At 38.3% G+C, this 27,484-nt stretch overlaps 1 protein-coding gene across 5 annotated transcripts in view; it reads left to right on the top strand.

Moving 5' to 3' along the window:
* The window catches only part of Dmd (dystrophin), a 2,436,643-nt gene that overhangs the window by 2,310,876 nt on the left and 98,283 nt on the right, over positions 1–27,484 (top strand). For all 5 annotated transcript variants that reach the window (XM_085838134.1, XM_085838135.1, XM_029473188.1 and 2 more), the window contains 2 exons: positions 9,431–9,505; positions 25,181–25,382. In XM_085838134.1, coding sequence (XP_085694260.1) covers positions 9,431–9,505; positions 25,181–25,382 — 277 coding nt within the window. The remainder of the gene's footprint in view (positions 1–9,430; positions 9,506–25,180; positions 25,383–27,484) is intronic.

The following is a 27,484-nucleotide window of genomic DNA, read 5'->3' as shown; positions in this document are numbered from 1 at the left end:
GACTAAGTAGCTCAGGGAATGAGTGGGTTTATTTTAGTTATTTACAAGAGCAAGGGAAACTCATGGAACTTTCCACCACTGAAAGGTCTACCTTCAGTCAGATGGTGTTTGTTTTTCTCAAAGGCCTCTGTCTTATGCTGATTAGTGGAAAGGAGTTAGAATCTCAGGAGAGAGCCTCCTGAGGACCTTGTGACTAAAACAGTTTTCACAGTGGCAATGTTAACTTCCTTACCATTACTAGGTGTAGGTATCTGCTACATATTCTTTTTATTTATTTCCTTGCCCAGACTATACATTAAAGTCTTCTGTAGGTTATCATGACCACTGGGCCAGAGGCAACAGCTAGGCTACAGGGCTTGAAAAGTGTTGAAAGAATAGGAAAAAATATGGATAAATCTAAGAAATTATATAACATGTAAACTAGCCATGCATAGAGGCACACTCCTCTAATAGTGCAGTCAGGAGACTGAGGCAGGAAGATGGGGAGTGTGAGGCCTGCCTGATCCATGTGGTGAAAGTCTGTCTCAAATAGCTGAACACAATTAAAAGTTATAAGGCAGTTTTACTTAATGGGTACTTTTAGAATAGCTAGTGTTGTTTTAGATATGTTATGTAAGCATTTAAAATAATACTGCCACTATTCTTGAAAATATTTTTAATGTTATACTAAAATATGCAATAGACCATCATGCCATAGCTTATGTTTCTAGCACTTTGAGGGTGAAGACAGGAAGACTGGAAGGTAGAAACAGAGAACCTTGAGGTATGGGCTAGCTTGGGCCACATAGTGAGACCCTGTATAAATAACTTATAAGTAAATATCATAAAATAACGATTAAGAAAGATGTTTTAAGCAGAAATTATTGGTAGTTTTTAAAGATTTTATTTTTTAATTGTAAATGGTTATGTGTTCTGACTGTATGTTTGCATGCATCTTGTGCTTATGCTTACAGAGGCTGGGAGAGGGCATTTGGTCCTCTGGATCTGAAGTTACAGACAGTTGTGAGGCATCACGTGGTGCTGAGAACTGAACTTGTATCTACTACAAAAGTTCCAAGTGCTGTTAACCACAGAGCCACCTCCCCAGCCTCCACTTCAGGCACTCGCCAGTTCCTTTTAGTGCAGGAACTTTACCCTTTGTCATGAACATGTTAGCAAGAAGCACCTCTCCAGCCCTGCTGGAGGTTTTAGAAAGGTGTGTGTGTGTGTAACAACTATTAAAGACACCATGAATTTGAGCAAGATCAATGGGGTGGTACATGGGAGAGATTGGAGGTAGGAGAGGAAAAACGGGAAATGATTTAATTATAACTTCAAAAAATAAAGAGAAAAAGAAGATGTTTATATCCCTTGTATTACTTTTGGAGTATATGTATAGATATAGATATTGTTAATTTTTCCTGGGAATTATTGTCCATGTATTTCCTGTCTTTTGGGTAAAAGGTTCATAGGCATTGCCTTCACTCAGATGCTAGTTTCTCACTATCTGCTCAGGTCCCAGAAATTGTCCTTAAGATGTACTGTTACCCCCAGAACTTTATGTTGACTACTCGTTACTGAAGGTGCCTTAAGTATTTCACCAGAGCAGCTAACAATGAGCAAAATTCATTCCAAGTATGTCTATTTCTTTCATCGTTTTAATGTTGCTAAGAAGCAGTAAGATCATGCTGAGGAAAGGCAAGCAAGAAGGACCCAGAGAGGCCTTGAACAGCTAGCTCACAGTCAGAATTTTGTTCTAGCATTTCTTTCACAGCTGCAATTTGCAGTGATTTTTGTCTTACAGATTTTGGGCCACACTAGATACTTTACTGGAAGAACTTTAGAAAGCCACTTGCTGCAAATGAGCAATGGCATTTTGCATCTGGAAACAACTTGACAGTAATAAATTCACTGACTGGGCTTTCTTCAGTTCATGCAAATATGCATATGTGATTCCTATTTACCCATGTGTTGGCTTATTCCCATTTAAATAAAGCTCTATGGTGATGAGGTTTGAAAGATTTCACATTTTATATATTGTTTGCAAATGCATATAATATGTTTTGATCAAATCCACTCCCTACTCCCTCCCCTCCAAATTCTCCACACCACAACTTTTCCCTCCCAACTCCAAGTACTCCTTACAACCCACTCGGTCCACTTATGAGTGCCAGTATGTGCAGGGTTGTAGGACTGTCCCCTGAACCATGGGCAGCCTGCCTAGCAGGAGCCACATCCCTGCGGCCCTCTCTCAACATGTACCTAAAAATGATAGGCCAAGTGTGATATGTTAATGTGCCTCTTTTTTTGCTGATTCTTTAAAAGTGTGTTCCAGGCGGTGGGATGAATATGTAATCTCAATCTATTCAGGAGGCTGAGGAAGGGAGAGTTCATATTTAAGGCCTGTCTGGGTCCCATAGCAAGGGAAAGCCTAGTCAGTCGGTGTAGTGAGACCTTGTACAAAAGGGGAGGAGTATTGTAGAATCCCTAATCTCTTTTTCTAAATGTCCAGAGTTTTCAATAATTCTAAACTTCTGAAGTATATATCTTGGCAAGATTTGCTTGCAAGCCATATTTGATTTAAATTAAATTATTCAGTTTATGTTAAGCTTCATTAAGGCCAATCATTCGTCTTCATTCTAGAAACTTTGAGCTGGCAAAAATAATACAGAATCAATTAGAATTCCAGGGACAGAGGGAATCAGGAATGTATTATTATATGATACTTGCCATTTGCTTATAATAATAAAGTTCAGAAATACCTTGTTTTGTCTTGTTTGGAAAGTTTAAAAGATTATTTAAATAGACAAAAGTATTAGTTGGTTGCACATTAACTGCCAAGCACTGATTAATTATATTTCATTTCAATTTTATTTTATTTTTTCAGGATCACCTCGTATGTTTAGATTAACTTTCTTCTGGGAACTAGAATCCAGAAACTACAATACTGATTTCTCTGTTGGAATAATCCTTAGCAAGACAGCTCTTTCCACTCATTATGTTTATGAAGTTATTCTTTCTACTAATAGATAAGTGTACTCAAACTTTTCCAAAAAGCCTCCATAAGCCATTGTAAAGCCGGACTAAATTAAAAGTTGTGTGAAATTTTAGACTTCAGTTCAGTCTTCGAGAGTAGGATATTGGCAGTATTATTAAAAGGCCGAACTGAGCAGTAATATGGAAATTAAGGGGCTGAATGTTTTCTTTCTGTACTATCCTCTGTATTTCACCATGTCTGTTGTGCCCCACAGTTTTCTGCTATTACTGAAAAAGCATGTGTAACGTGTATAGATTCTGAGTACAACTTGATCAGCTGTTTTCCTCTTCTGACATTTTCCACTGTCACCTCCTATTGAATAAAGGGAAAACAGAGATGCTTACTAGGGTCAAGAATAGTTCATATGCTACGTAATGGGGGAGGGGGGAAGGGGAGGGAGAAAAAGACAAGCTATTACTTGACTTCCTGCCTTGAAAGTGAGCAGGGTGTGGTGGCACAGTTTAATTCCAATACTCAAGAGGCCGAAGCAGGAGGATCTCTGTGAGTTTGAGGTCTACATAGTGAGTTCCAGAACAGTCAGGGCTGGCTCTGTCTCAGAAACAACAACAACAACAACAACAAAAATAACAAGAACAAAAATTCTGAGTGGGCTGTCATTTCAGTAGTTGGCAGTTCAACTTGGAAAACTGACATCATTGCTTCTAGATTCTCTCTATTCCTAGGCTAGAAGCAGCCTATGGATAAAAAAAATAATCCAAGTCAAGAAAAGGAATGTTTTGATCTTGAGCATTTTGATCCTTCTGAAGTGTGCTTTCTACCAGCTACCATGGAAACGGGGATAGCTTCTTGGATACTCTCAGCCCTCTTGAGTTCCGGCTGGGAGAGCTAGTGACCTCATTACAATTTGGATCAGAGTTGTGGAAAGGCAGCTCCCAGGGAAAGCAGAGGACAGCCTCCTGAGGGCCTATGGGACCGAGGGGCTTTTTAGCATTCTGAAACTTTTTGCATATTTTAGCTAGGTAGTAATCTCTGAGCTTCAGCCCAGGACAGCTTCCCATAGTTCGCAGCTGTGTCACATCTTGAAGTTTCTTGTGCATCCTACACGCTTTCACAAGGCAGACACTTATCTCTTCCAGCTGTAAGCCAGAGGGAGTGGTGCTGCAGAGTCTTAGCAACAACACATGCAGACTCAAACAGCTCAGTTAAGTCTCCAGTCGGACTTTTAGGCACCAGAACTCTGTTGGAATTCACTGATGATTCCTGAATTCAGTGATGATTACTGGCTGTAAGTTCATACAGCTTGCATCACTGTGTTGGAAACTGGCCATTTTCCCTGCTGTTTTCTTCTGGCATTCCTACATCACTAGTTGAGAATGGGTTGGACTATGTTGCTTAGAAAGCAATGGCAGAAGAGGCTTGCTCACTGCAGTTGAAGGTACAATAGAAGGATGTCAAGAAGGATTAGCTAGAGGCAGGATGTGTCATAATGAGAATGACTTGGAAGAACTGCTAAGGGAGGCTGAAAGCACTGCTAGGGAAGGAATGTTCCAGATGCTTGTCTCTTGATCCTTTCCTACAGTGATCCACACCCCAAATAAATCACATCACCCTTGCCTCTCCCAGTTGGAGCTCTAGCTTCTGGAAGATGCCAATTCTTCATAGGAATTGTGAGAGTTGGATGGAGTGTCTGACCTCATTTGTCCCTTTTGTTTGGAATTCTGAATAGAACCAGGAAAATTGGAAAAGGGAATGGAATTAGGACCATAAAAGACAGTCTTTGATTGTACAACAGAAGGAATGAAGAAGGAAACTGAGTTGAGAGTCGGTTGAAAAGGGGGATTAGGAGAAACGGTGTGGTGTGTAGGGTGTGTGTGCTAGTATTTTCTACTGAGAAAATTGGCTGGCACCAATTATGTATGGTTACCTCTCATGTAACACTTTTATAAATAAATGAACAAAGGACTATTTAGGATTGGAGGCTTATGCCTTATAAACTGCTACTGGCTGTTCCTAAGGGAAACACGGCCTGTATTTGACCCAGAGTATGTTTCTGTGTCTTTCCACAGCTAATTTTATAGAGAGGTTGAGGGCCTCAATCATAGGTGTGTGAGATCCATACTAGGAAATATAGGAAAAAGCTTAGTAGGCGAGAGGCAGGATGGGGATAATGCCATAAGATAACTCTTACCATAAACTAGATCAGAGCACCTTCGACATTATATAGTGATGATTAGGGAAAAGAAACTAAGGGGAGGAAATCATGATGATGTGGGTAGAGAGCATAAAGTATCATAAGAGTGCACCTGACAGCTTCCTTTTCATTCTATTTTGGCTGCCAGATTATAATGAAAGCAGGTGCTTGAAGAAGGAACATAAGATGTTGGATACCAAAAACCCTTACAACCTGTACCATAAGCAGGGCCAAGTTATAGTGGTACTGTTTTGAGTGCTTCTTTTGTTAGACCACAGTCATTCTACACAGTGCATTTTACAGTGTGAGACCATGAACCAGCAGCATCAGCATTACCTACAAATTTGTTAGAAATATAGACTCTTAAGCTATATCCCGGACCTATGAAATCAGTGTTTTAAAAGTAGCCCTCCAGGTATATTCAAATTTGAAAAGCCATTAGTCTCATAGTAAGGACTCTAGGCAACCAAGAATCCATTGAGGCACAGTTAGACAGTGTTGAGTCCAACTTAGGGTACCATTTCTAAAACAGTAGGACCTGCTAGAATGGTCTTTGACCCTGTTAATATAAAGATATGTAATATTTCTAAATCTTCTTCAACAGTGTTCACAATTTTCTTACCACTAATATGAATATTAGCTCATCTAACATTAATTATGATAATTAATGAAATCCCTGGTATAATGGGAGCTAAATATAGTTGCAGAAGTTTACAGTGGCCGCCTCTTGAGTAAGGCATTTGATTAATTGCTAGCCAGCCACCCCTGGAGGATGCATTTCTGATTAAGACAACTGACCACCTCTACAGTGTAGCATAAACGAACACACTCATACATCATGTTATACAGTCTACATGAAGGAATTTTTAAAAAACTATTACAATTGAAATTATTAAAGCATTATTTAAATAGCATAAAATGCTTTCATTCTAAGTATACATTTTTTTGGCCAACTTATAGTCATGTAACCACTATACCAATCAAAATACATATTGTGAACACCTAGATCATATCTGTGGCTTCCTATAAGTAGAATTTTCCACTTCTATATTACAATAGGTGACTATTTGGCTGTAGGTTGTATAATTTTATGTAAATTATGTAAAACCAGTTGCATGGATTTCAGATTGATTTTTGTTATATTCTCAGTAGTTATTTTCCTTTTACTGTATGTCACTATCTATTATGCGACTAGTACAGGTTGTTTATTTGTGATAATGTCGTTTTGTTTTCAGTTTGGGGATGTGATAAAGCATAAATAAAACATTCATATTCCAATTTTTATGTAAACCTGTATTTTATGTAAATATCTATAAACATGGATTATAAGATATATGTATATTTGATTTAATAAGAAACTCCTAATATGGGGCTGGCGAGATGGCTCAGAGGTTAAGAGCACTTGCTGCATTTGAAGAGGATCCAGGTTCAGTTCTCAGCACCCACATGGTGTCTCACAACCACCCGTACCTCCAGTTCCAAGAGATGTGACGTGCTATTCTGGTCTCTGTAGGTTCTAGATGCACATGTGATACATACATTCAGGCAAAACACTAATACACATTAAATAAATAGAAATAAACCTTTAAAGAAAAAATACGAAACCACTAATGTAACTTTCCAAAGTTGTATTGTTTTGAGTTCCTACCAACAGAATAAGTACTCTGGTTGTTCCATATTCCTGTCATTATTTGGTATTGCCAGTTTTAAAAAAAATATGCTAAATGATTTAAAATAACTTACAGATACTCTTTTACCTCTCTCTACTTTAAATGTCGGCCTAGATGTTTGGTTTCTGCAAAGCCCACAGAGCTAATAATGTTGATCCACGTGACTTAGATAGAGACTAAAGTACTTCTGTTTCCTCACACTAGAATTGCTTTTCTGGATAGCATTTATCTGTGACTGCTAGTTATGCAATCTACCTTTTGTTCACTTCCTCGCTTAGTCTGTCAGTTCTCTGGCTGCATTGGATCCATTTTTTCAGAGAGCAGTTGTACCTCAAGTTGCTAAGAAATAGGACAGGTGGCAGAATTCTTCTCTTCCAGAGGATTTTTGGAACTGAGTTTCTGAACCATACATACATAGAAACTCTAAAAAAGAAATATAACTAATAAGGCTTGTGCAAACTTGAATAAGGGCATTGTCCAAATAGAGCCTTCTGTTAGATGACTTTTAGGGACTTACAGACAGGTGGCTGTAGAAAACAGTAGGTTAAACTGTCAAGTTGTTACTCTGTGCTGAATATGGGAATTATACCTTAGAATATAAAGCTTATCATCAGAGAAGCTTCCTCCCACAGCAAATGGCAAAAAATACGGAGACCCACAAGTAGATACTATGCAGAGAGAGACAGAGACAGAGACAGAGACAGAGACAGAGACAGAGAGACAGAGAGACCTTGGAACACACAGCTCTAAATGGGATGTCTCTATCAAGTCCCTCAGCTCAGAGCTTGGCAAACCAGCAGAAGAGAAGGCAGAACGAGTGTAAAAGCCAGAGGGGATGTAGGACACCAAGAACACACAGCCCTCAGATAACTGACCAAAACTCATATGAACTCACAGAGACGGAAGCAGCAAGCACCGTGCCTGTATGAGTCTGCACCACATCCTCTGTGTAAATATTATAGCTCTAAGTTTAGTGGTGCTATGGGCTTCCTGAGTGAGTGGGTCTCTGATTCTCCTGCCTTCTCTTGAGCGCTTTTCCTTTTGTTGATCTGTCTTGTCTAACTTTGATGTGGTAGTTTTGTTTTATCTTATTATATCTGATTTTATCATAGTTTTAAAAAATAAATGGATGGATGAATGAAAACCTAGACAGCAGGGTGAGGTTAATAGCTGTTATTTATATCTGCTGAGAGAGGGAAAATCCGTTTTCTCCAATAGAGTAACAGTAGATATATCAACAGCTCTTGGGCAGGCCTTTTGCTTGGGAGTAATTGACAAACTTATAATGAACTCCACAGTTTGATTTGTGTGTTTTTATTTGGTTACAGTTTGGTAATGTTTTTTTTTTTTTTTCTTTTTGTGTGGTTTGATTTTGTTAGGCTTCATTTCTTTGAGGGGAGTTCTTGTTATACTGAGTTTTTGCTTTTTGAGGAAGAACTTAAAGTTGGGTGTGTGGGGAGGAGGAGGAGATCTAGAAGGACTTGGCAGAGGAGAAGAATATCATCAAAATATATTGAAAATTTAAAACTGTTTTAAATAATAAAAATTAAAATGAATATAAAGCTAGTTGCTAGTCCGAGATTACAATATTACAATTAGCAGAAAGAAGTTTAAAAAAAATCTGTTCTGTAAAATTAATTAAAGAGGATCATATATTTGAGAGAGAAATTTAGGACAACATAGGAAGATTTGGAGCAAAGAAAGGGAGGTATGGAAATGATGTAGAGTGCTCATAGAATTCTCAAAAAATTAAAAAGAAATTATTCTATTGTGACTATAATTAATGATGGTATATTATGTGCTTGAAAATGCAAAGAAGTTAGATGGATATTAAGTGTTCTCACTACAAAAGGTAATAATAATGAGTGGGAATGGATGCTAATTACTAAATTTAATCATAGCATTATATGCTTGTATACCTCAGACATCATATTGTACATGACAACTATGTGCAATTATGGGTCAAGTTTTAAAAAATAAAGAAAAATGTTGACATTAGTTTCACTTAAAATAACATATTAAAACATATAAACATAGAGTATATAAACACACTTAGATTGCTAAACAGTATGTGCTCTGCATTTATGGGTTGTTTTGATTTATTTATTCACTTTTATAAATTTCTTTAATTTCTATCTTTTCTGTAATAAACACATGTCCCTTTTATATTGCGAAAGTTGTAACCCTGATTTTTGAGTGTTCAGTTCTCATAGCAATTTCAGGATTATATTCCTACTTTTTCTTTAATTGTGGGCAGCAGACATTTACTACGGTAGACTCCAATCTAGAAAGAAAAAGCATCGTGTTCTGCTTTCCGCTCTTCCGAGCTAGCAGTGCATGAATGGCCTGCAGGCTTTGCTGCAGCAGTCCATCACAGACCTAAGCTTCACTCACTGTCAAAGGGCACAAGGATTTTTTTTCCTTAACCCTAAATGAACAGAATTTCACCTTATAAAGCTTGGCGCATAAGCACAGGGTTTCTTTCTAGCCTATTATTTTGACTTTTGTAGCTGTTGGCAAGTCATCAGGGATTTCCTCTTGGATTTCTGATGAAATAACAAGTGATCTTTGTTTTCCTCCTTTTTGCTTCAGCTGACCTGAATAATGTCAGGTTCTCCGCGTATAGGACTGCCATGAAGCTCAGAAGGCTCCAGAAGGCCCTTTGCTGTAAGTATGAGCCACTATTTGAAGGCTTTGATAATTTCTCTTTGCTCAAAGAATGGGGTTTGGGGATTTTTGACAAGGTCATTTTGCCAGGTAAAATTCATTCTTTAAAGTGTTTAGCTTAGTATCTACCTAGACTATTTTGTTAGATGAGAACTATCTCTGCATGTGTTCGCAACTATTGTTAAATTGATAAGATATTAATAAATTTTATTTTTGCCATGAGTAGCATTTGCACCCACATTTAGCTTTGTGCAAGTTACATTACCTCCCCATTTCCCTTTATATCTTCATTTTAGAAAGAACATTTAGTATTAGAGGGTTATAGCAGTGTTATTAGAACCAAGTTCACAGATATGTCATTTTTTAAGACTAATATTCAGATGGATGTTATGATAGAAGAAAGATGATTGTTTTTTGTTTGTTTGTTTGTTTTTCCATACAGAGTTTCTGTGTGTAGCCCTGGCTATCCTGGAACTAGCTCTGTAGACCAGGATGTTCTCAAACTTAGTGAGCTGTCTCTTGGGGTTAAAGGCAGCAATACCATGCCTGGCTAGATTATTTTTAAAAATTATATATGTTTGTAAAAATGCTGAAGTATGACAAGGATACTTTTGTTACATGGATATTGTATCAATGAAATTAATTATGGATAATATTGTTTAAGTGTTAGTATGCATTAAGGATACGTTCATGAAATAGATAGGCACACACACTACCATAAAAGAATTTATAATGTAATGACGGATACCCAAGGTATATATGAAAATCTGAGGACTCACATAAATGTACATAAAAGTCATCAACATGTTACAAACATAAGTATCAGTGTTATAATCATGACTTATATAAACAGTGGTTATTGTCTCCATTTCCAGGCTGAGGCACTGAGGACAGGTGGATAGATAATTTGATTGTCATATTTAGTTTGGTAGCACTGGAAGAATGGCACACTATGAACACTAGCTTTGAGCAGTGAGGTATAGAGAATGTTCATGGGAATTAGTGTCATCTAAGCCATATAGGTCCAGAAACATAGGTGGTAGAGCTCACTCAAGGAAGAATGTTCTAGTCATTTGGAGAGAAGGCCGTATTTTCAGGCCTGGAGCCTAAAGAGAGCAGAAAGTATTCAGGAACTGAGATTCCTTCAGCATGGCTACTGTGCAGAATTCCAAGGAGAGCTATTGTGAAATATTAGGCTGGAGAGAGAACGAGGAGACAGATTGTATAGAGCTTTTTAAACCCAAGTTAAAGACTTTAGAGATCAGTGGGAGCCATTTAAGAGATTTTGGCAAGGCAATGGCATGGTTGAATTTGCACTCAGAAAAACCATTCTGGATGTGAAAGAAAGCATGAATTGAGGGGTTAAACTGCTGTCAGGAAAGAGATCTATTACAGAACTGAAACAACAATATGGTGGCCTGAATAGGAATGGAGGAGCATTTTCAATATCTAGGAGGTAGACTTGTGATTTAAGCCTTAGTGGCTTGTGGATTGTAAACTTGGATAGCAGAGCTTGGTGAAATGTACAGTTCTGAGAACTATAAAAACAAGATTAACAGTTGAAAGCTTGGAAAGGTTAAGAGAGTACAGTCACAGGGAGAGGGAGGGAGGGAGGGAGGGAGGGAGAGAGAGAGAGAGAGAGAGAGAGAGAGAGAGAGAGAGAGAGAGAGAGAGAGAGAAAGAGAGAAAGAGAGGGGGTCGGTAGTCATTTAGGACAGAGATGAGCAACCAAGAAAAATGAGTACAAAGGCATGGCTAGGAGTTCAGTAGGAGAATCCAAGATGTTGTAGTGCCATGACAAGTTAAAAGGGATCTGTCATTAAGGTCAGATGATGTTGGTGACAGTGCCCATTGTATATAGCAACAAAGAGAGCCTTAATAACTTTGGAGAAGGTAATACACTGAGTAGCTTAAAAATGAACCAAAAGTATGGATGGATGACATCTGCCTATTCTTACAGATCCTTGGTTCTAAAGGGAAGGAAAGAGGGGTTGTAATAAATTTGAGATGACTGAGGAAGTAAAGATTACTGGCTTAAGAAGAGAGGATAAAAATGGGCACGATATGGGCAGGTGACCTAGACACTTCCCTGCTATTGCAAGTTCAGAGAGAAGGATACATGCAGGTTCTAGGTAACTGGCTGGCTGCTCTTCCAGAGGTCCTGAGTTCTATTCCCAGCAACCACATGGTGCCTTACAACTATCTGTAATGGGATCTCATGCCCTCTTCTGCTGTGTCTGAAGACAGCTACAGTGTATTCATATTATATAAAATAAATAAATAAATAATATTTTTTTTTAAAAAGGAGACATTGCTGAGCACTATTTCCAAAGTGGAACTGTTTTAAAAGTGATTGGGTCTAGGCTATGGCCATTTACATAAATGACAATGTGAATTCCCTGTGAGTTGTCATGGAGGTATAATAGAAAATTAAGATATTGAGAAGCTATGGTTATGTATGAGTCATGCATGCTAATATTAAAATCACTCCAAATTGGGGACAGAATTGAGAAACACTGAATGACCGTAAACCTTGGCCACTAAGGTTCTTTGGGGACAAAGATGTCCAATCCAGAGGTTCTCAGAAGTAGGTGGTGCTATAGTCAAGAAACTATTGGTTTATGGTTGTCACATAGAGATATAAGCGCCCTAGAAGTGAAATTACTGAGAAGAATCAGGTAGGCTCATTTTCTTTTCATACTGAGATTTCCAATGCTTAACACAGAACTGGGCAGAGAGTAAGGCTTTCTGTTTTCATAGAATGAATATATGGATGAAAGCCAATGGAAGATTCCATTGCCTTACGAGCTTATAGCCTGAAGTTATCATTTTCAGGTGTATAGCTGCCAAGTTTAAGTAGTTAATAAAAGGCTCCCCATGCCTAGGATTTCCTTGGGGACCTGGTTAATGAACCATAGCAGGCACAAAGGAGTTTAGGGTGGGGTGGAGTCAAGGGGCTGAATAGAGAAAGTCTTCTGTCTTTTTTCTTCTCTTGACCCTGCCCCATCCCAGAGATACTACTTTCCTTTGATAAAAAGGAGAATTATGAACTGGTTATTATGAAGTGCTATAGAATATTCCTGTAAGATCCCAAAAGTTCAAAAGAGGTAACCAGCTGTTTCAGGTTATACTATGACAAAACTCAGAAATAGACTACGTTGAAATGTCTCTAACGTCTCATGACTATTATCCCTTCCCATAACTGCATGGGAACCATTTGAACATTATTCAGTTTTTATGGTGAAAGAGTCCTATTCATTGGCTTTTATTTCTGTGTATGCAAAAATTTTTGATAAACACTAGGGAATTGGAGGAGTTAGATATTGTAAAAAAAAAAAAAAAAAGAAAAGAAAAAACATGTTAGCCATTTGAGGTGATAACCTTGTAATAAACTTAAGCTCTGAATGTAGGATGATTTTGTTGAATTTCACTTTTAAGCAGATTTGAAATTCTCAGCATTTCTTTTCAGAACTTCACTCTTATTTGAAAAAAAAAAATCAAGGATGGCAAAATTAGAGCGTATTTATCTAAATTAGGTACTGAATTCTTAAGAATGCATGGATAATGCCTTGCAGACTATGGCCCCATGTGCAGTGGGAACAGAGTGAGAAGTTTTGCCAATCCATTTACTTTTGAAAAACATGTGTGGTCCAATTCCTTAGTGAGTTTTCAATAGGTGATTTAAGAACTTCCTCTAAATTTTGTATTTGCTTAGGTTTATCTTCTAGTTCTTTTTTTATTTCTATGCCTGCAAAAGCCTGATAAAGAGCTATTGTCCTTCGTCTAAAGCAAGTGAAACTTGCCCTGGCTAGTTTTTCCTACCAAATGTCTGCTTCTACTATGTCTTACATTAATGGAAATTAGTGATGTTATCTCTATGATTTCTTAATGCCAGTGAGGAGATTGAATTACAGATGCCTTGGAAAACATACTTAGCTCCCTCTAGAAAGCAATTGATTTTTTAAAACCTTCCTATCAAAGTTCAATATTACAATAAACCAAATAACATATTTTATCTACTATAGATAGAGAATATGCTACTTACGTTATGAGTATCACCATTGACTTATAGTGCCCCTCAGTTTATAATCACTGTTAATGTTGCATGGTCTGTAGTGCTTTTCTGGGCATTGTGAGTAAGTAAAAGTTAAAGTTGATAGAACTGCAAAGATCAATTGGAAATCTTAGTAAGAAGGATTTTTGAGTCTCTTTATATGGTTGAGAGCTTGGGGGCAAGTATGAAGACGACAATGTAGGCTTTTCCTTTCTTCCATGGTTCAGATTACACTCTGTAAGTGTGGATCCTCTATAATTAAAAAGATAACCAAATCGCAAGAGCAGAAGAAAAAAAATGCACTTAACAAAGCAGGTATATTTAGTTTATTTTTTTATGTAGGGGGTTGAAGAGAACCACAGTCCTAAAGAGATGACAGTTGATAAATGTGACAACTACTTTCCACGCAAGAAGAATTTGAGAATAATTTGCCTCTGTTTAGGAATGAAATCCTAAATTATAGCCATGTGGTACAGTATAGAATTTGTCTGAATAAAGCTGAAACTTCTGCATTTGCCCTTACTTAAGATGAAAAAGTGAAGAAAATATGCTTTCATCCATGGACCTTACCATCTAATAGTGCATTAAAGTGGCTAAAGGAGGCATTAGGCAGGGTTACATTGGTATTGTAGACTCACAGGAACCCACAATATCATGGCTTATACATCTACACTTTATTGCCATAAAAAGTTACAACACAGTTGCATTAAATGCAGGATATGGATCCTCAATCATACACTGCCTCACAGGAAGGACTCTTAGAAACAGGAGAATGATTTTGTTCCCCCATCTACTTTTTAATATACATACATTATTTTTCATGTAAGGTAGAGGGCATATCTCTGTTAGGTAAGAATTTAAAATATTTTGAAAACATGACAAATAATGCTTTTAAAAGTATGTTACTCTACAGATGTCAGCACCTCAAAGAGGAAGAGGTTTTGTGATAACACCCATATTATCTTCCAGGGGAAGGACTGAGGTCTTGTAGTAAGTTTCTCTGACGTCCATCAGTTGCAGAACAGGAAAAGAGCTGGTTGGTTGGTTCTCAGTTCTAATGGGTGATATCAAAGAGTACTTTGTAGGCTCCATTATCCAAGAATGACTAGTTTTATTTCCCATTATTCTAGGCACCTTTCCATATTTGTCATTCTTTCTGGAATTGCATACATTCAAACGTATTGTTCCCACACTAGGACTAACACCTCTTTCATCAATTAACCTTTACTTAAGAGTAAATTCTAACTGCCTATGCATTCCTAAATCCAGCTTCTGCATTTTTATATTTTCTTTCTTAAAAAAGTTAGTTCTTTCATAGTTTCAGATTTCTACATGTTTTGAGCATTTTACTCCCTCTCTTCCCCCACTTTTCCCCAAGTCTGTCCATTCTTTTTCTACCCATGCAACATTGTATATTGTGCGATTTTTTTCTTCCTTCTTTTTTTTTTTAACTCTTAAGTATAATTTGTGATGCCCAAATATTCTTGGATGTATGGTCTTCCACTGGACTGTGGAAGACCCAGAGAAAAATGTCTCTACTCCCAGTAGCTAAAAATTTGCCATTCGTTCTATAGCTAGGGGTGGAATTGTGTACCCAACTCTCCTCTCTGTGCTAGGGCTGGGTCTGGGTTAAGCTTGCAAAGGTTTTTTGCATGCTGTCACGATCTCTGTGAGTTCATATGTGTGGCTGCCCTTCTGTGTCTCAGAACGTGTTCCTGTGTAGTCATCCATTTCCTCTGAGTCTAGATAATCTTTCTGTACTCTCTTTGGCAATGATCCCTGGATCTTGGGAGAAGGAATACTCTCTCTCTCTCTCTCTCTCTCTCTCTCTCTCTCTCTATATATATATATATATATATATATATATATATATCCCTTAGGATTGAGTACTGTATAGTCTCTTATTCACTGTGCTTTGGCCATTTGTGGGTCTTTATGTTAATTACTATTTACTGCAAACAGAATACCCTCAGATGAGGGTTAAGAGCTGCACTGATCCATGGGTATAACAAAAAGCCATTAGGATTTAGTTTAATAATATGTTAGTTTAATATAATAATGGTAATAGGTTCTCTCCTAGGGCCTGTGTTCTGCTTAGCCATAATTTCTTGACCTGTTAGTAGTACAAGGTATGACATTTTATCATGTGGTATATATAGAACTTAAATCTAATCAGAATGTGGCTCTTTACTCTCATGATGTCTCAATACACCAGTATTGTACCAGTGAGCATGTTTTGCTAGGCCACAACCTGAGTCAGAACATCACACCAAGCTGGTACAGACATGGAAGCTTTATCCCTTACTGGTTAGCTGAAGGTGCTATGCAAGCAACCAGAAGAGAAAAGTATTCACAGATCATATCCAGGTACAAACCCTAGAAGTCACAAGTGTCTTTTATTTCAACTCCCCCAGGACTTTAGTTTACCAAAGGTATTACTGCTGTTAAGAGAAACATTGAAGGGAGTAGAAAGGGCTAGCTAGATGGATGAGCCAGTAGCCACCCATGCCTGATGACTGGAGTTTCATCCTGGGGAATAGAAGAAGAGAGCCAGATGTTCTATGATCTCCACACATGTACTATGGCATGGGCATTCCCTACTTGACTAAATTAAATAAATGTACTAATATTTTAAAAAGAAATGAAAATTAATGCACAAAAAATTCTTCTCTCCCAGGCTAAAATTGTAAGTCACTCTTCAGTGGAATGTAGCTTTGGAATGCCACAGAAATGTCCATGACTCATACCAGACTTCTGAGTTTCATTCTTAGGAAGGTAGTCCCACCCAATTAAACATAATACTGTCTCAGTGATCCAGGTGTTCAAATTATCCCTCCACCCACTTACAGATTTTCACACAGTAAAGGAACAGAAAACATTTTTGTCACGTAAAATTATAGCAGATTACATACAGAACACAAACCTTTTACTATATCCCCAATATTGTTCTTAAATTTTCATTATCATAATTAATGGCCACATGTTTTAGTCAGACCATGTTCTTCTCAATATTTGACTACATAAATATTCTTATGGTGTACTTTCTAGTACATATGCTTAATAACTAATATATCCTATGAATCAAGAGGCAAACAACATAGTCATATTTAATGTTGTTTCATGAAGTGAGGGTCACAGGGAGAGCTCTCATTCCTGTATTCACAGTATTTGACCCATTGGCTGTCTTTCTCACTATTAAAAGAGTGAAGGCTGTAATGAAGCCTTTCAACCTAAAGCAGATGTGAGTCAATGCTAAGAGAGCGTTCTTTCTCATAGATACCAACATTGCGTTATATTTCCTCTTATAGGAAAAAAAAAGGACATAACTTGGTGCCTTCCTTACCCTCTTAGCATCAGTCTCACTTTCCTTTTCCCATTGGTTTTCATCCAAATCCTAGCCCTTTCACCAAGTGTACAAGCATTACCTTTGGATTTAGCCATTGTGTTGGTCCTTGTTGATGGTGGCATCACCCTTTAGTCCATTACCAAGGGTAATAGAAGTTGCTGTAATGAGAACAGAGATTGGGTTGTTCTGCCCTCTAGGCAACCAAACCTTTATGACATGTTGAGTTAGGCTTGATACTGGAAAGAAATAATCCATTGATTCCTATGGAATGTATGTATTTAAGTTTCAACATCTGGATTTTCTTGTTTTTACAGTAGTATTCATTTGATTTCTGTTACTGTGACAACCACCATGGCCTTAAACTCCCAGATCATAGTCCATTACTGAGGTAACTAAGAGTAGGAACTCAAGGCAGGAACTGAATCTGAAGCCATGGAGAAACACTGCTTACTGGGTTAATCACAATGTCTTGCTCAGTGTACTTTGCTTTTTTGTACATCCCAGGACCACTTGCCCAGGAATGACACTGCCCACAGTGGGCTGGCTAGCGTCACATTAATAAAGAAAATTCTCCACAGACTTGCCCACGGGCTAATGTGATGGAGGCATTTTCTCAAATGATGTTACTTCTTCCCGGATGACCAGAGCTTGTGTTAAATTCACAAAAAGTAACCACTATAGCAATATTGCCAGTGATTGAGACTATATTGTAGATAGGAACTACTAGGTCTGGCATCAATCAGGAAAAAAAACTGTGCTGGAGGGAATATGTACCAGTAATTCCCTTTGTTGAATTATCTTTTAATTGTAATTTGGTCCCACTGGTGTAGCCCATTTCTCAGAGTTAATAGTTGCTCAGATTCCTTTGTTTGCTGTTCCACCCCTGGGTCAGAGGAAATAAAACTCTGTGGAAGGAGATTGTGCTCCCCCTGTAGCCTTTGCTAATTCAGCTAATACAGTTTTCATCTGCTCTAATATCAGCATGCAGATCCACTCTAATCCGTTCTGTTAACTTCTTCTATTTGAGTTCTTAGTCCAGACGCTACTAGAAAATTGAATGTTCATCCATAATGAAGTCCAAAGCCTGGGCTACTACACGCTAAGGGTAGCTTGCCAACCAGCATCACCAGTTTTTCTTTCTAAGTAATGCATTCCTAATATTTTAGTGAAGAATGGCTTATGACTCTTGTAAACACTCTCACTCCTGACATTGACTACAATAATAGTGGTGGTTAGACAGACAGTTGTTAGGAAGGATGTCAGGAGCAAAATGGCATTGTTTGCAAATCTACAGTTCTTTTCAGGGCCAGATACCAACCATACCAAAATAATATGCATCACAGCTACAGACTGCATCACAGCTTGTTCCAGAGACCAAGTGATTTTTTTTTTAAACAAAAGCCACACCAAGGTACATTTTGTCTCTAATCGAGATCCACTGATGTGAACACAAGCACTTTGGCAAACCAGGAGGGCAAACTGGAGTTTGCCTAGGGATTCCTATATCTTGATGATAACCCACATGTACTCTTCCTTAAATGTTAGCCCCAAACACCTTAGCAGTCATGAGTCTCACTGAGATAAGACAAAAAGCAGGCAGTGTTCATGGCAACAGTCAACATGATGATAATCTATAACCCAATCTATAACCCAGTTTTACATTTCAACAGGTCATTTATTTCATTGCTGTGACCACTGAACTTTATTGATACTTTAGTAAAGTATCCCAAGACAGCTTCAGGTCCTCTGAGAAAACCATTATAGCACAGACAACTACATAAAAATACACTGAATAATTAAAAACGATTTATTGGTTCTTTGTGAATTTCACATCATGTGCCCTGTCCCTTCATATCTGCCTTCCACTCTTGTAACCTCCTCCCCCAAAAGAAAATAAATAAGAGAATAATAATAATAATAATAAATCTTGTTGTAGAAGATGTGGTGTGGTGTCACAGTATGTCCCACAGTAGATAACCTTTTGTCCACATAATCCTTACTTGCAAGTGTTCATTGCAATGAGTCATTGGTTCAAGGCCTCTGGCTTTGGATACATTGTTAATGCTGAATCCTCCCCAGGACTCCTCTCAGATAGCCTGTTGTTTCCCTGTGTCATGGAGATCCTGCAGCTTTGCATCTCCAGGACAGGCCCTTTTACATGATGTAGCAAGCAGTTCATAGATGGGGTATGTGTTGGGGTGGGCCAACTCAAACACTGAATCTGGGCTTGAGTGGTAGCTGAGCTGGTTAGCCAGTCAGCTCTCTTGTACCTGCCCAGGTTAACTCACCCAATACCATAGCCAGAAAGGGACAGGGCCAGCTCTCTCTGAGGCCCTAGAAAGGCCTAGCTTACCCTCTCCCATGCAACCAGGACTAGCTCTACTGTACTGCCCAGGCGAGGGCAGGGCCAACTCAGCACAATGCCTCAGGCTGCAGACCAGACCAGGAATATCTATATGGTCTTTGGGACATCAACACAGGACACTGGCCTATGACATCAATACAGGACACTGGCCTGGGGCATCAACACAAGACATTGGCCTGTGACATCAGTACAGGACACTGGCCTGTGGCATCAATACATGACACTGGCCTGGGACATCTACACAGACCCTGGCTGCAACAGGACCACAGACCCAGACATAGCCCCTCAGGTAGCAGCAGCATGGGCCCGGATGTCCCTATCACCTCAAATGGCAGTGTAGTCCACTCAGATCAGTATATCTCCACATGGTAGCATGACCCTCATATGTCCACATAGTATCCAGTAGCAGCCCAGACCATGGACATCTGATTGACCATTAGTGGTAACTTGGGCAACAGACATCAACATAGACCCCAGTTGCAGCAAGACCACTGAACCAGACATGACCCAGTCGAGGCAAAGATGTCATGGTGGCTTCAGGTGGTTGTGCAACGTCCTCATATTCACTTGTTCCTTACCATTGTTGAATCTCTAGTTTCACTTTTCTTCACCGTGTACTCTGTCTTTCCTATCTCTCTATCACACATTCACCCATCATAGTAGCACTCACTGCATGTGGCAGGCTCTTCTTCGAGCTGTGAGCTGTTCCCTGCCTGAATACTTTTGTTTGCTTTGAGACATTGTTTCACATACCCAGGGCTTGGCTCGGACTTCCTATAGACTTGACTGACCTTGAACTCCTGATGCTCTGACCTCAGGAATCCTGGTTTCTACTACCATACTAGATGCACTCAGAAGGTTTACTTTGGAAATATATAGTGTCATCTCAGCAAGTCTCCTGTTGCCATACACTGGGCCAGAAAAGTCAACAGCTTCATCAGTTCTTAAACCATTACTGATCCTTATCACACCCACCATCTTTAGACTGTCAGCTTGTGCTTCTGTGGCGACTGTAGGAGTTTCTCCTCTCTCATCAACTTAGGGTGACTCTCATTTCTCTCACTAGTTACTAGTATGGCATTCAGATGTGTTTTCCTTTCCACTAAAGTCAGTGAAGACCACTTAGTGCTGACAATTCTCCCATTCCATGCCATTTTGAAGGTGTTTTTGTTTTGTTTTTGTTTTTGTTTTTTTTTTTTTTTTTTTTTAGTTCTAAGCATCTATAATTCTGAGAAAGACACAGGAAGTAAAACAGCTTTCTGGTTTCTCCTTTGTGATTTCTAAAATAAAAGCTGCCATTGATAGTTGTATTTTCATTATTAATTCTTATTTAAGTTTTTTCATACAATCTTTTGATCATATTCTTTCCTGTCCCTCAGCTCCTCCCAGATCCTCTCGACACCCTACTTTGTGTTCTTTCTCAAGGAAAAAAAACCTGGAAAAAACAATGAAAATGAAAATCAAAACAGATAAGCAAACAAAAAAGAAAGGAAGAAAGAAAGACAGATAGACAGACTTAATAAGACAAAAACAAAACCAAAAACACACAAATAACCATGGAGTCTCTTTTGTACTGGCCAACTATCCCTGGGCATGGAGCCTGCTCTGGAGTATGGTCAGTATACTCAATGTCATTCCACTGAACAAAACTGATTTGCCCTTTGACAGCTTAGTGGTTAAGGGTAGGACTTTGTGTCCACTTTCCTTCATGTTTGCAATTTTGTCAGGTTTGAACCTGTTTAATTTTGGACATGCTGCCATAGTCTCTATCAGTTTCCTCTGTGTATCAGTCCTCTTGTGTCTGAAAGACACTCTTTGCTTAGAGTCATCTACCACCTCTATCTCTCACCAGCTCTACCACCTCTACCTCTCACCAGCTTCTCACCTCTTCTATATAAAGCCTTAAAGGGAAGGGTTTGATGAAGACATCCCAGTTATGGCTGAGTGTTCCAAAGTCTCTTCCTCTCTGCACATTGTCTTGTGGGGATGAGGGCTGAATGAGGCATTGATCTATCAGCATAGCAATATGTCATCAGAAACTGGTTATTCCCATGGTCCTTTAGCAGAATAATGGTGGTAGGTTTTCTCTTAGATCCATACCTATATAAACTAGGGTTCTTGGCCATTTTAGCACTATTGTGTATGGGTCTCCATCTCATAGAGTGGGTTTTAAATCTAACAAAGTAGTTAATTATTCCCATAACATTTGTGCTATTCCTGTCTTGCAGGCAAGTTTGTGTTGTATGTGGCAAGTCTTGTAATTAGGTGCAATTGTTTACTTCTCTCCTCTGGTAGCATGCCAAGTACCTTCCAGCACAAGAAACAACAGTCAGTAGGGATGAAGCTTCTAGTTATACACCACCTCAATTTCTCCATGTTTGATGACATAAGCAAGTCATGTCTTCAGCAACAGGGCCTTACCCATCATGTTATTGAGATAGTTTGTGATCTTTCGGGGAAGGGAGTTTATGGGACCCCTTTGGACAATGACAGGATGTAAACCATGGAATTGATGTTTGAACCTAGAAGGGTTGACTAAGCTCAACCACATCTTCTTCTGAATGGCAAATAAGATGCTGGAAGACTAGCCATTCTCTCCTCTCTCTACCTACTTTTAGACCCACAACCTTCAGGCATGAAGAACACACCACTATGTAGTTCTATTCTTTAATGACTTCAAAGCTGTAGATTCTTTTTCCATTAAAGTATTTTTGAGGAAGTGCAAAGATAGCTTAGTAGCTAAGAGCACATATCATTCTTGTAGAGGACCCAAGTTCCAGTATCCATATTGGGTAGCTTACAACCACATGCAACTCCAGCTCCAAGGAATCTGGCTCTTCACTTGTTTGGCCATCTGTACTTACATGCCCATATCCACACACGTACCCACACACATACACATAATTAAAAATAAGCCAAGTTTTAAAGAATCTTTCAAGTAATTTTAAAAGAAAACATTTTAAAATTATTTGTTTTATATATATGAGCATTTTGTCTGCATGTATGTATATGTATATGTGGTAACATATGTGCCTGGTGCCCTTGAAGATTCAGAAGAGGACATCAGATCCCTGGAGTTATGGTTTTAAGTCCCAATGTATATAGGTACTAGGAACTAAACCCAGGTCCTCTTCAAGAGCATCAAGAGCTCTTACATTCATGTGTGCATGTGCACACAAATACACATACACATTTGAGCATGTGTACATTTATTTCATATTATAGTATATATTTATATAATGGAAATTGTTAACTTCAAGAAAAAAATAGCTTTGTAAAACCTTCTGCTAGTTGTTTACTGAGATTTGCAGATAAGCTCATCATTTTGTTTAAAGTTTCACCAAAATAACCTCCATGTATTCCTTAAGAGGCTTGGTTTGAGCATTGAGCATGTGTGAGTGTGTACTTGTGTATGACATTTCAATTGTCCACAATTCCCTTCTCACCGCTTTGCTGATCTGTGGCATGGTCTCTGTCTGCTTAAATAGAATGCTTTTGAAAATTATTCCATGAAAACAAAATTTTGTTTTTCTGTTTTTCTGTTTACTATGCTTGTTTGGTCTTGTGTGGTGGATTGGTTCTGTATTTAACCACATCCAGTTTTAGCAAAGAACATCATACGGTATTTCTCTCCTGTGTCATCTTCTGTTTCTGTTATTTCAGAGCAATTGCCTCGCTCCCCTCTGGAGCTATATATACTCTACATTTTCTGTTGTGTGTTACCTATGTATTCACCTATGTGAACATTAGGTCCAATAAAATGAAATTTCACTGTTTGTTACCATCACATGGGTTCATTAGACACTTCATAAAACGTGTGCGTAAAAACTCACACTGTTCTTATATCCTGGATCAGAAGCAAAATAGCTAAAACAGTTAAAGTATATAATAACAAAAAAGAAAACAATAGAAAAATTTCATACCTATCTTCAATTCATAAAGAAATATGTTGGGAATATTGGTATATGGAAGAAATCTGCTCCATCCTTTTAATAACATAACTGGCATGCTATATTTCTGAAGTTTTCCATTACCTGAATGTGACCATTTGTACTCTCAGGATGTCAGACAGACAAAAGAGATAATGAAAACCTTAGCACCATGGACCTCCCTACTCCCTTCCATGTAGACCCCAATTAGCCTCCCTTTCTGGATAGCCTCCTGCTTGCTTGCATTGTTATTTTTCTATTCTTCATTATTTGCCCATCTGACTCTCAGAAAGATCTTGCAGTCTGCCAGTTTCCTACTTCCAAGTTTACATAGTCTCAGATTTCATTAAACAACAACAACAACAACATATCTTTCTTTTTGGAGTACAGTGGAGCATTGTACACAGATATTTGGGGCAATCACTGACAATGATTCCATAATATGTAGCTTAGTAATGTAGTATACCTCTTAATTTGTGGAGTTATATTCTGTGCTGTTCACTCAATGATTGAATCACCTAAGGACGTTTTTCTCAAAAATTGTCCCTGACATTAAGCAGCCTATGGTTATATCTTAAAGTAAAAGAGGCTGTGGTAGAGATATGTGTGATTGTGATTTACATCCTTAGCAAAATAAAATATGTAAGCAAGTACGGGATGCTAGTGTAGGATATTTTAGGGAAATTGGTCCATGGGATGGGAGGACACAGGTTTGCTTATGGGAGTGAAAAATAATGGAAATTATCTCTTGCTTCTGCCATCGGATCTTCCTGTTTCTAGGGAAACTCCACAGTATTCTGTTTTCCTCTTTTAAGAGAGACAGTATGTGATGGATAAATATTAACCTTCATATTTTTTCCTTGATATTCAGATAGAGCTCATCACCAGTAACTAGTAAAATACAGTATAGCCTTCAGTTTGCATTTCTTTTATTATTGGGAAACTGTTTACTGGGTGAAACGGCTTGTATGCATTTCGTTTGAAGTAATATTTATAATTGCAGTGCTGCCTCCCCTTAGGTATGTGAGAGAGGCACTTAATTATCATTGATTCTTTGTCTGGAAGCACTGACATTTCAGAATAGAGCTTAGGTGTATCATGTGGTTAGAAAAATACCAGTGTTGCATTTTCAATTTGGCTAATAAATTGGCTTTAGAGAAAAGCATCGTTTCAGGACACTTGGGAGTAAAGCTAGTGATTTGCTGATGAAAGTTTACTTTTGTTAATTGTTTTCTTTTGGCACATAAGTAATCACTATCTCAGACTGAGGGAATCTCCCCTAGCCTTAAAAGTTCTTCTAAGTGTCAAAAAAAAAAAAAAAAAAAAAAAAGCACATTGTAAAATGCAGTTTGAGGGGAAAGGAGAAAGAAATGAGCCTTCAGCTTGAAAGCCGCCTAGATTATTCAGCTTGCCTAGAGAAAATTGGAGTGAAGTTGGTTATTTTTTCTTTGTTGGTGTGAAGGCAACAAAGGGATGCTGAGGTGTCTATTTCAAGGAGAAAAAAATGCTTACTGATTATACGTGCACACCTAGAAATTGAGTTTACAGAACTCTAACCATCCAGAGTTGCCTAATTGATCTCTAACACTAGTATGAGAAAGGGCTGTCTGCTTCTCTTGTGAAATCCCTACTGCTTCACTTTCTTTTTCCTACCCAGGTAGAATGACTATAGACTGAGAAAACAGCTGCCTTTAAATCTCAAATATTCCCTGATAGTCCAGGGAAAGGAATCCTATATCTTTGCCTGTGTGTCCCTCCACTGCCAGTGAGATCTGAAAACAACTTTTGATTGTGAATAATGGTAAAACGGGATCAACTTAGAAGCTGAGGGATGAAAGCAGAAGACCTTTAAAAGAAGGTGGAATTTGGGTTTGGTGTTTACTAAAGGGTAGGAAACAACTCAGCCGACAATCTCAAAGGAGAAGGAGTGTAAAGCTTGAGGTTTTGCGTCATTTGTGCTTTTGTGTGGTCTTTTTTGCAGTGGATCTCTTGAGCCTGTCAGCTGCATGTGATGCCCTGGACCAGCACAACCTCAAGCAAAATGACCAGCCCATGGATATCCTGCAGATAATTAACTGTTTGACTACAATTTATGATCGTCTGGAGCAAGAGCACAACAATCTGGTCAATGTCCCTCTCTGTGTGGATATGTGTCTCAACTGGCTTCTCAATGTTTATGATACGTAAGTGTGGCAAGAGGGGGGACCTAGTTTACCCAGTGATTGCCATTACAGTAGTATCCTAGAAGCTATGTGTTTTATTTTCCTGGGGTAAACTAGCAGCAAGAGCTGGAATGCAGCTTTTAATCCCAGAGGGAGAGGATCTTTGGGAGTTTGGGGCCAACTTGGTCTACACAGTGAATTTGAGGACAGGCAGAACCACATAGTGATACTCTATCTCAGAGAAAAAAAAAAAAGCTGGAATATAGTCTGCTCTCAGGTCAGAATCCAAGCAGAACCTGGGACAAGTCATCTTTTTATTTTTCTCAAATAGAACGGGTTATCCTGTGCCTGTGGTCCTTTTCTCACTTGAGTTTTGGAGTTACTCCATCCATTTTGGAGTGAATCCTCTCATTGGCAAGAATGACAGTGCTCCTGGAAATGCTGGCATAACTGTCATCAGATCAGAATGGTCTTAACAGATAGGTAGGACAATTATGTAGAAGATTGTGAATGGAGAGTCACACAAAGTGAAAATAAGCTTAAAAGCAGCACACTCAGCTCCTGAAACTAAGCAAAGATTGTTGTTGTTGTTGTTGTTGTGTTTTACTATGGCTTTCCAGAGCTGCTCTTTGGCACTTCCATTCATCAGCCTCTCAGTTAGAGAACAGTCATTTATTTCTTTTGGCTTGCACACAGGACATAGCTCCAGTTCTCATTTTTGCCTTGTGTTTAATGGACACAATTGAGGAAGGAAGCAGAAGGAATTGGTCTTGATTTTTCACTGATTTTCTCTTAGGCCTCAGAATTATTACATGCCTCATTTCACATATCAACAAATACATTCTCGCATTTGGAAATCTAGGATGGTGTCTTAGTTAGGGTTTTACTGCTGTGAACAGAAACCATGACCAAGGCAAGTCTTATAAAAAGCAACATTTAATTGGGGCTGGCTTACAGGTTCAGAGTTTCAGTCCATTATCATCAAGGTGGGAGCATAGCAGTATCCAGGCAGGCATGGCGCAGGAGGAGCTGAGAGTTCTATGTCTTCATCCAAAGGCTGCTAGTGGAAGACTGACTTCCAGGCAACTAGGGTGAGGATCTTATACCCACACCCACAGTGACACACCCATTCCAACCAGGTCACACCTATTCCAACAAGGCCTTCAGATGGTGCCATTCCCTGGTCCAAGGATATATAAACCATCACAGATGGTTTTCTTAAAGGAATCGCACATCAAATACTTTGCCTTCTGCTTCTGTGGTATGCATCTATCTATCTATCTATCTATCTATCTATCTATCTATCTATCTATCTATCTATCTATCTATCTTCTCCTTTGTTAATATGTGTTTTCTTTGTTATTTTGGTAAGATATTAGCTTTCTTTTAAGTTTCAAGACCATCAGACTATTAAATGCACTTATCTACTTGGTTCTTGAACATATCAGACTTTAATTGTGGATTATATTCACATTTGTTTTCATAAGGGCTTATATTCAGGCTTCCCTCATATTTTTGGCATCATTTTCTTTGCAGATGAGATCTGAATGGATTCTGAACTTTCATTCAGTCTACTTGAAAATTATTTGAGGATAATTTTAACTCCTTAAAGGCTTTGTTACATAAAGTTTACCTGTTAAATGTTGATTTGCTTTTCCCTAATAGAAGTAAGACACATTTTTGCAGTGACAGGAATTTCATTCAAACATTTGGGTTTGGGATTTTTCTTTAACCAAGAGACCTAATAAGTTGTATTGATGGAAAATTTAGCATATTGACCGACAAACATACCAGAATCTGAGATTCAATTACTTTCCAAAATAAAATAAGAAGCTAAAAAGTTGTTGAAAAACATTTTTTTTTTTTTACAAAATGTTTGTTCATTCAATTTTTCTCTTTTTTATCCCATAGTTAAATTTTTGTGTTAATAACCTTTTGGGTGGAACAGTTTATTCCACTTTCTAATGTAAAAAAAATATAGCCATATTAGAATGTTGATGTAGGAGTAGGTTATTTGATGTGTATATCTTATAGAGCATGTGTTTGAATGCTTTCTGGTAGAGTATGTCATGGTTTCATTGGATATAAATATTCATATTTTACATTTTGTGTCTTGTGACCTG

The sequence above is a fragment of the Mus caroli genome, unplaced genomic scaffold (genome assembly GCF_978045245.1).
Source record: "Mus caroli unplaced genomic scaffold, Mus_caroli_1 scaffold_5, whole genome shotgun sequence".
Lineage (NCBI taxonomy): Eukaryota > Metazoa > Chordata > Mammalia > Rodentia > Muridae > Mus > Mus caroli.
Note: the sequence above shows the minus strand (reverse complement) of the source record. Positions and strands in the feature narration are given on the sequence as shown.